A 10464-nucleotide genomic window follows, 5' to 3' on the forward strand; every position below is an offset into this window, starting at 1 on the left:
CTTGCACTGCCAAGGACAGCGCCACGTCGGAGGGTGAGAATAATGTTTTTTGTTTTTTTTGTAACATTTTAGATCTTTTTACTATTGATGCTGCATACGCAGCATCAATATTAAAAACTTGGTTACACGGTTAATAGCAGCGGTTACGAAGTGCGGTACCCACGGCCCGTTACCGCTGGCATTAACCCTGTGTGAGTGGAGGGAAGTATGCGGGCGCCGGGCACTGACTGCAGGGGAGTAGGGAGGGACTAATTGGACACTGCCCGTCGCTGATTGGTCACGGCAGCCATGACAGGCAGCTGGCGAGACCAATCAGTGAGCGGCATTTCCGTGACGGAAGTTGCCGACAGGAAAAATATTTGAGAGACGCTTTGCGCAGGATTTGGCCAAATAGTGTGAGCCCATCAACCATCGCCAAGGTGGTCTCATTAAACTGATGGGTCCCTGACCTCCCTGTCCAAATGTGAACACTTACCGAAGGCTAATGTCTGTATGCCTGGGTGAATGTGATCCTGAGTTACATCCTGTATTATTCTCCAGAGCTGCGCTCACTATTCTGCTGGTGGAGTTACTGTGTACATATATTACATTACTGATCCTGAGTTACATCCTGTATTATACCCCAGAGCTGCACTCACTATTCTGCTGGTGCAGTCACTGTGTACATACATTACATTACTGATCCTGAGTTACATCCTGTATTATAACCCAGAGCTGCACTCACTATTCTGCTGGTGCAGTCACTGTGTACATATATTACATTACTGATCCTGAGTTACATCCTGTATTATACCCCAGAGCTGCACTCACTATTCTGCTGGTGCAGTCACTGTGTACATGCATTACATTACTGATCCTGAGTTACATCCTGTATTATACCCCAGAGCTGCACTCACTATTCTGCTGGTGCAGTCACTGTGCAAATACGTTACATTACTGATTCCGAGTTACATCCTGTATTATACTCCAGAGCTGCACTCACTATTCTGCTGGTGCAGTCACTGTGTAAATACATTACTGATCCTGCGTTGCATCCTGTATTATACCCCAGAGCTGCACTCACTATTCTGCTGGTGCAGTCACTGTGTAGATACATTACATTACTGATCCTGAGTTACCTCCTGTATTATACCCCAGAGCTGCACTCACTATTCTGTTGGTGCAGTCACTGTGTACATACATTACTGATCCTGAGTTACCTCCTGTATTATACCCCAGAGCTGCACTCACTATTCTGCTGGTGCAGTCACTGTGTACATACATTACATTACTTATCCTGAGTTACATCCTGTATTATACCCCAGAGCTGCACTCACTATTTTGCTGGTGCAGTCACTGTGTAGATACATTACGTTACTGATCCTGAGTTACCTCCTGTATTATACCCCAGAGCTGCACTCACTATTCTGCTGGTGCAGTCACTGTGTACATACATTACTGATCCTGAGTTACCAATACTCCAGAGCTGCACTCATTATTCTGCTGGTGCAGTCACTGTGTACATATATTACATTACTGATCCTGAGTTACATCCTGTATTATACTCCAGAGCTGCACTCACTATTCTGCTGGTGCAGTCTGTTATGAGCAGGTGATTCAGAGCCACAATGGACCTGGTGGTTACGAGCACAGAAAATGACCTGATAGTTGCTAATCACATAGGACGAGCTCTGAGACGTGGGAACTCTGCTGACCACAATCCCTAATCCTATCACACCACACTAGAGGTAGCCGTGGAGCGCTCCTGACCAGACCTTAGGCGCCTCGGGCACAGCCTGAGAAACTAGCTAGCCCTGAAGATAGAAAAATAAGCCTACCTTGCCTCAGAGAAATTTCCCCAAAGGAAAAGGCAGCCCCCCACATATAATGACTGAGCAAAGATGAAAACACAAACCCAGAGATGAAATAGATTTTAGCAAAGTGAGGCCCGACTTACTGAATAGACCGAGGATAGGAAAGATAGCTTTGCGGTCAGCACAAAAACCTACAAACAACCACGCAGAGGGCGCAAAAACACCCTCCGCACCGACTAACGGTACGGAGGTGCTTCCTCTGCGTCCCAGAGCTTCCAGCAAGCAAGACAAACCAATATAGCAAGCTGGACAGAAAAAATAGCAAACAAAAGTAACACAAGCAGAACTTAGCTTATGCAGTGCAGACAGGCCACAAGAACGATCCAGGAGAGAGCAAGACCAATACTGGAACATTGACTGGAGGCCAGGAACAAAGAACTAGGTGGAGTTAAATAGAGCAGCACCTAACGACTTAACCTCGTCACCTGAGGAAGGAAACTCAGAAGCCGCAGCCCCACTCACATCTACCAGAGGAAGCTCATAGACAGAACCAGCCGAAGTACCACTCATGACCACAGGAGGGAGCTTGACCACAGAATTCACAACAGTCACTGTGTACATACATTACATTACTGATCCTGAGTTACATCCTGTATTATACTCCAGAGCAGCACTCACTATTCTGCTGGTGCAGTCACTGTGTACATACATGACATTACCGATCCTGAGTTACATCCTGTATTATACTCCAGAGCAGCACTCACTATTCTGCTGGTGCAGTCACTGTGTACATACATTACTGATCCTGAGTTACATCCTGTATTATACTCCAGAGCTGCACTTACTATTCTGCTGGTGCAGTCACTGTGTACATACATTACATTACTGATCCTGAGTTACATCCTGTGTTATACCCCAGAGCTGCACTCACTATTCTGCTGGTGCAGTCACTGTGTACATACATTACATTACTGATCCTGAGTTACATCCTGTATTATACTCCAGAGCTGCACTCATTATTCTGCTGGTGCAGTCACTGTGTACATACATTACATTACTGATCCTGAGTTACATCCTGTATTATACCCCAGAGCTGCACTCACTATTCTGCTGGTGCAGTCACTGTGTACATACATTACATTACTGATCCTGAGTTACATCCTGTATTATACCCCAGAGCTGCACTCACTATTCTGCTGGTGCAGTCACTGTGTACATACATTACATTACTGATCCTGAGTTAGCTCCTGTATTGGGGCTCGGTCTCACTGCTGTATAGCCCGGCTTAGTGTTATTCTTTGGGATAGATCACACCAGCGATTATTTTTCTCTTGACAGTTCGGCAGCATTCTGCGATTGTCAGCGAGACTCGGCTCACACGCAGCCTTACAAGGCTATGGATACATTCGAAACACGGACTGCACTCAGATGTCACCCCAGTGCAGTCCGATATACGCCGACTCAGGCAGTGGAGGAGATTCAGAAATTACTTTCTCTGTCTCCTCCGCACATGTGCTGCGATTCTTGCATGCGAGAGGTTCGGAGCACAGGGCACTGACACTTGGATCACGCTCACAGCAGAGCCGGCCCGAGTGTCATTAGCATATCGCATCCAATGTTATATGCTCGTGTGGCTCCAGCCTCATACTCCAGAGCTGCACTCACTATTCTGCTGCTTCATTGCTGAAATTGCATTTTCAGTGTCTGGGGATTTTACACCAGGTACTTTACAGTCTGTTATTAGCTCTTGGCTAATCTTGGCTTAAGATTGTATGTAATGACATGCTTTCTGACGGTTTCCCATAGCCAGTGTAATTTTGCGTCTTCAGTAAATCTGTCAGGTAGAATTTATTGCAGTTATTGACCATTCCTAATCCCAGTATAACCTGATGTTATCGTCTTCTTATCTCATAGGTCGGCCTCCTTTTAAGAAAAACACCACGTTTATTCAAAGCAATGATGAGACCTCGAATTCTGCGTCCTCTAAGAAAGGTGATGGCACGTTGGCGTCACGCAGAGCATGACAGATTACCTTATAATGGAGAGGTTGGGGTGTAGTTCTGTCTGACATCCATGCAGCAGAGGGAAGCTTGTGTCAGCCGGGCACTACCTCTGCTACCCCGTCCTGGGGCAGGATGCTTTCCATCAACTCAGACTTACCTGCCCTGCTCCATTGATGGAGGTGATGTAAGAAGGGGGCTGGCTCTGTCCCCCATAACATCTTACAGTGTCTTATGGTTAGAAAGAATGTAAGAAGGGGGCTGGCTCTGTCCCCCGTAGTATCTTACTGTGTCTCATGGTTAGAGGGGATGTAAGAAGGGGGCTGGCCCTGTCCCCCATAGCATATTACTGTGTCCCATGGTTAGAAAGAATGTAAGAAGGGGGCTGGCTCTGTCCCCCATAGCAACTTAGTGTCCCATGGTTAGAGGGGATGTAAGAAGGGGGCTGGCTCTGTCCCCCATAGCATCTTACTATGTTTCATGGTTAGAGGGGATGTAAGAAGTTGGCTGACTCTCTCCCCCATAGCATCGTACTTTGTCTCTGTTCTCGCTGTCATAATTTGTTTAATTCCAAATTTCAGCGTCCTGCAACGGATCCAGCAGCTTTTCTTCATCTTCATTTTCATCAACCTCCTCCTCCTTTGTTGTGTCCAAGCCGCCCCTCCCCAGTCATCCCCGGCTGCCACAGACTGCTGTGGTCCGGCCCCGGTCCTCGGCATATAGGACTGGTAATGCTACGAGTCCGGTCTCTCCCTGCGATCACACCCTCCTGCACAAAAACCCTACTTGCACCTTAGACGGCACCTGGATCACATATTATATTTTCTTGTGGAATTGCAATTTAAGATATTTATCACCAAATCCATTTTTATGACCTTGCACAGTAATAAGAGAATATGGCCATCACAGTGCGGTGTTCCAGGGTCCATTCTTGCACTCCTCTCTTCTCTTTTTTCCTCTCTTATTTTCCTCTCTCCTTTTCCCCTCTCCTGCTCACTGTTTTTTACATTGACTCTCTTTGCAGGTCATCAGAACCCGGTATCGCCCTCTGTGGGAAGCCCTTCCTCAGAACAGATGGAGTTCCATCCTGGTGACCGGGTTCTTGTGGTCGGGCAGAGACTTGGCATGGTCAGATTTTACGGCAAAACAAACTTTGCACCAGGTAAGGGGCACAGACACATTCCTCCTGGATTTTAACAAATTCCTTCCCGATTTCAAACATGTGGGCAGACGGTCGTCATAGTCTAAAATGTCATTGCACAGTAAGCAGCTGCAAAAAGATTGTCAGACACAGCAGGCAGAGATGGTTTATTACTATCTCTGCCTTCCTGATCAATGTATACACAGCACTGTGGTGTGTACAGGTTAGGAGGTGCTGACAGCGCTTCTTCCTCCCTGTTCCAGTGATCATCAGGTGCTGGGAGAGCAGGAGCTGCTGAGTCCTAACAGCCCAAGACCAGCTCCCCAGTGCAGCCAGGAGGCTGAATTTCATATGTTGCCTCATTACAGGGGAGATATGCTTTTAAATGCTCTCCAAAGGGTGTTTCCACCCCCCCCCCTGCAAAAGAAAACAAAAATCGAATGGTAAAATGAATGGTGCCATTCAAAAACTAAAACTTGTGTCGCAAAAAAAACCAAACCCTGATACGGCGATGTCAACGGACAAAAAAAAAGTGATGGTAATTAGTCTTTATCATTACTGGTCCCTGTTCTGTGCAGCAGCGTTGTTTTTAGGCCACGAGGGTTATTGAAAACACATGGGTACAATGCAATCCGGCAGGATGGTCAGCATTTCAATCTATCTTAAATAGTAGAGTACATGGGATCAAAGCCATTATATATCCTGAAGACGGTAACCTTGTTAGAATATTTGGACTTTGGTTCCCAACTCAGGACCCCTGTTCCGTGCGGTGCCACATTTCCTACGGCAGCCCATAGCACGCTGAGGTGGGCTGGTCACTAAGAGGTTAATAACATACGAGCAAACACTCGATAAACGCTTTACCATCACATAGAAAACTGCCGGTGTCAGTCTTTTCATGGAAGCCGGAGTAAGTGGATTAGATATTGATTTTTCTCACCCACCTGGGTGACGCTGCATCGCTGCCGACCAGTATGATCATGCACTTGACCATTAACTATCAGCGCTCGCGAGGGTCCTGCATACCCCAGGGTATTGCTGTTTTATGTGTGGTCAGGCTAAATGCCTATGCTTCCCATCATCCGTGTCACTGGCTGAATGGACGGTGTGCTCATCCATCGCCGTGATGTGCAAAGGATAAAAAATACGGCGCTCCTAGCGAGACGGATGTTTAGTACCATTACTTCATTCATCCTCGCCGTACAGAGCGCGTCAGGCAAAATAGTCCTTACTGTCAAGTCTTGATGTCCTAAACACGAGAAATCGTGTCTGTGGCAAATATTACCTGTCACAGACCCCAGAGTTATACAGACACCTTCATGTACTGATTTAAAAAAAAAAAAAAAGGGAAAAAATTCCAAGTGCGATGAAAAGGTGAAAACGCAATTCAACCGCTAGTTTTGTTTTAATGGCTTCCAGTGTACCGCAGCATGAATCTTCAGGTCAGTCCGATGACACCCAAATGTAAGACAGGGGTATTAATGGCGTGGTCCGGTGCCGAAATTGTTCTTTTATAAATATCTATTTTTAACCCTAAGCAGTTTTGTTTGAGGGGAGTCACAGGAGGGAGATCACAGGAGGCTGGGGCTGCAGTCTCTTCCCTGCAGCTTCTTTGAACAGGATGTCATCAAGGTTCGGTGCTGCATTCACTTACTGCATTTTTTTCATCGACACTCTCTGAAGATGTTCTGAATGCATGGAACTGATAGAAGCTGTAGGAGAAGTGACGGAAGCACTGGCACTCTGTTTGTTTCTCCACTGCCCCGGGGACGTCCCCAAGCGGTGGCGGCGATAGAAGCAAGGTGAGTGACAGCAGCCTCGCACCCAGCTTCCATCACAATACCCAAATCCTCATTGAGGCAGTGCTTCTGTCACCGACCCCTGATGACTTCTTGTTTCACATTAAAGCCATGTTCAAACGTGGAGTTGATAACGCAGCTATATGCTGTGGGATTTTTTTTTGGTGTGTATTACAGTACATATATGGTAATAAAGTTAATTTTATTCACCAAAGTAGTTTCTCATTACCATGAAATAGGTAAAAAAAAATGCTGCTGAAAGAACTGACATATTAGAAGGTGTAAAAGTTTAAGTTTAGCGGCAATTTGGCACCAGCCCACTATGGCGAGGGCTCAGCCCCTGTCCAGGCTCCATACACCTGCACCCTATGTATGCTGACGCTCTGAAGACCCCATCTGAATGGAGTTGAGGTGGAGACTGCATGTGGTCTTCGTTCATAATCTATGGGACCACCGGAGGTAGCCAGCAGTGCCCCATACATTTGTCTCTCTTTGCAGGAAACTGGTGCGGCATCGAGCTGGATAAACCTCATGGTAAAAATGACGGCTCGATATCTGGAGTTCAGTATTTCACTTGCCCCCCAAAACACGGCGTGTTTGCACCTCCATCAAGAGTTCAGAGGTGAGCAGGGGTCTCAGAAGCAGGAGGCACGGGACATTTATTAAAAGCGAGCAGAGCTGGCAGACATATCTCAGAGTTATACCCTTAACAACCATTTGTATTATTTATTTTTTCTGCAGTCCATCTAAACGTTTATTTTTCTTTTGTTTTTTTCTCCTCGCAGGGTCTCTGGGTCTTTTGATTCGTTGTCAGAGATTCCAGCAAGTAAATTGAACCATTCGTTCCCAGGTACGAGAAATCTGCCCGCACGCTAATCCTTGAAAGTTATTTATTTTTTTAGATTTCACGTAAATAAAGAATATTCTGTTACTTTTGATTATACTTTGTGTCTCAATTCCTTAATATCATGCTTGCGGTTTGTGAATGGAATTTTATTTTGTTTTTTGTAAGCAGTTATGATTACGTCCATCCAACACCTGATGCAGGACTTGTTGCAGTTCACTACCGCACCGTATTAATGACCCCTGTGCCTGGTCTTTGGCCATGTGACATCGGCCCACCTATATAATGAGTCCTGAAGATGTTCGGTGCATGATAGTGTTGACTTTTAATTTTTTATGTAAACCAGAATATTTCCATACATTGATAGCAAGCAGAGATCTAATCTGTGTATATTCTCATGTAAAGTATTAATTCATATAAAAATAGAAGTATTTCTTCATCCAGACATGTAGTGACTGTGTGATAACTCCCTGCATGCCCCGATACATGATCCAAGTACTCCGGGACCATTCTACATATCTGACCTCAAAATAAACTTATTTAACCCCTTAGTGACCGAGCCAAATTTTTGAAATCTGACCAGTGTCGCTTTATGTGGTAATAACTCTGCGATGCTTCAACAAATCCCAGTGATTTTGAGATTGTTTTTTCGTGACACATTATACTTTATGATAATGGTAAATTTTGTTCAACATTTTTTGTGTTTATTTATAAAAAATATCAAAAATTTGAGAAAAATGTTAAAAAATTAGCAATTTTCCAAATTTGAATGATTATCCCTTTAATCCAGATAGTCATACAACAGCAAACCATTAATAAATAACATTTCCCACATGTCTGCTTTACATCAGCACCATTTGTAAAATGTTATTTTATTTTGTTAGCATTTTAGGAGGTTTAAAAATGTAGCAGCAATTTTTCATTTTTTCAAAGAAATTTACAAAAATTTTTTTTTTAGGGACTTATCCATGTTTGAAGTGACTTTAGGGGTCCCATATATTGGGAAACCCACAAACATGATACCATTTTAAAAACAGCACCCCTAAACATATTGAAAACTGCTGTCAGGTAGTTTATTAACCCTTCAGGTGTTTTACAGGAATTAATGCAAAGTGGTATGACAGAAATGAAAATGTGTATTTTTACCACCTAAATGTTGCTAACTTCTAAACAGATTACTACAGCCGTCAGACTCTAAGGCCACTATTTGGCCATGAATTGCCATGGCAAACATCAGGACAACAAAATCATGATCTGAGGGCACCAATTGTGACAAAGAAGAAGCCCCCACACTCTGTTAACCATTTATAATGATGTAGTCACTATTGACAGCAGCATCTAAGGGGTTAAACAGATTTAGATGGTGCAAATACTGATCGTGGCTGGTACAGCAAGTTGTCAGCTATAGTGTACAACCGACAGATGCTGGATTGTCATCTGTATGGGGAGGCTATTCTCTTATATCTCAGGTCAGTTAAAAGACGTATTGGCGGTCATTAAGGGGTTAAATAAATTAATTCCAATTCTAGACCAGTCCCCAAAATGAATGTCTGATCGCACCCGGAAGGAATCCTGTACTTGGATCAACCGTCCTCCAAAAAATCCCCCTAAAATTCATTTTAAAGATTTTTATTTTTTAAAATCACTCAGAAAAAAACACCGCTCCATCAATAAAATGCGGAAACGCGTTTCAGAGCTTCATTATTAATCATTGCATATACAATATGGCACATTGAGGATCGAACCAATCACGACCAGGAACGAATTATACCAGAGATTAATTATAAAGTCGATCTGAGTAGAGCGTTTCTTTCTTTTATATATCCAGGGTTTAAAAGAAGTCTCAGCTCTACGTCCACAGCGGCTTCACAGAAAGGCGTCATCAGGAGGCACTCGTACGGCCGGTGAGACACGAAGCGATGTGTGCCGAAGGCTGTAAAAAAATGCCACGTGTGAAAACACCATTAGACGGTCTTGTTGTGTAATGGGGACTAAAAGCTTGGATTTTCCATTTATTCTTTAAAATGTCAGTTTTTGCAGGTTGAGGGGATGGAAGTGAATATATATATATATACATACACACACACACACACACACACACACACACACACACACACACACACACACACACACACACACACGATGGTGGCCCGATTCTAGCGCATCGGGTATTCTAGAATATGCATGTCCACGTGGTATATTGCACAGCCAAGGTAGTATATTGCCCAGCCACGTAGTATATTGGCCAGTAACGTAGTATATAGCCGAGTGACGTAGTATACAGCACAGAGCCACGTAGTATATTGCCCAGCCACGTAGTATATTGCCCAGCCACGTAGTATATTGCCCAGCCACGTAGTATATTGCCCAGCCACGTAGTATATTGCCCAGCCACGTAGTATATTGCCCAGCCACGTAGTATATTGCACAGTGACGTAGTATATTGCACAGTGACGTAGTATACAGCACAGAGCCACGTAGTATATTGCCCAGTTACGTAGTATATAGCCCAGTGACGTAGTATATTGCCCAGTAACGTAGTATATTGCCCAGCCACGTAGTATATTGCCCAGTCATGTAGTATATTGCCCAGTGACGTAGTATATTGCCCAGTGACGTAGTATATTGCCCAGTGACGTAGTATATTGCCCAGTGACGTAGTATATTGCCCAGTGACGTAGTATATTGCCCAGTGACGTAGTATATTGCCCAGTCACGTAGTATATTGCCCAGTCACGTAGTATATTGCCCAGTCACGTAGTATATTGCCCAGCCACGTAGTATATTGCCCAGTGACGTAGTATATTGCCCAGTGACGTAGTATATTGCCCAGTGACGTAGTATATTGCCCAGTGACGTAGTATATTGCCCAGTCACGTAGTATATT

The 10464-nt window shown here is 44.4% G+C and overlaps 1 protein-coding gene across 3 annotated transcripts in view; it reads left to right on the plus strand.

Annotated features, from left to right (window-relative positions):
• Positions 1-10464, plus strand: part of CLIP4 (CAP-Gly domain containing linker protein family member 4) — a 61893-nt gene that overhangs the window by 40134 nt on the left and 11295 nt on the right. For 2 of the 3 annotated variants that reach the window (XM_069768361.1, XM_069768363.1), the window contains exons 10-14: positions 3708-3786; positions 4807-4955; positions 7232-7355; positions 7519-7583; positions 9406-9481. In XM_069768361.1, coding sequence (XP_069624462.1) covers positions 3708-3786; positions 4807-4955; positions 7232-7355; positions 7519-7583; positions 9406-9481 — 493 coding nt within the window. The remainder of the gene's footprint in view (positions 1-3707; positions 3787-4806; positions 4956-7231; positions 7356-7518; positions 7584-9405; positions 9482-10464) is intronic. The other variant, XM_069768362.1, reaches the window with a different exon arrangement.

This window comes from Ranitomeya imitator, chromosome 5, assembly GCF_032444005.1.
Source record: "Ranitomeya imitator isolate aRanImi1 chromosome 5, aRanImi1.pri, whole genome shotgun sequence".
Taxonomy (NCBI): domain Eukaryota; kingdom Metazoa; phylum Chordata; class Amphibia; order Anura; family Dendrobatidae; genus Ranitomeya; species Ranitomeya imitator.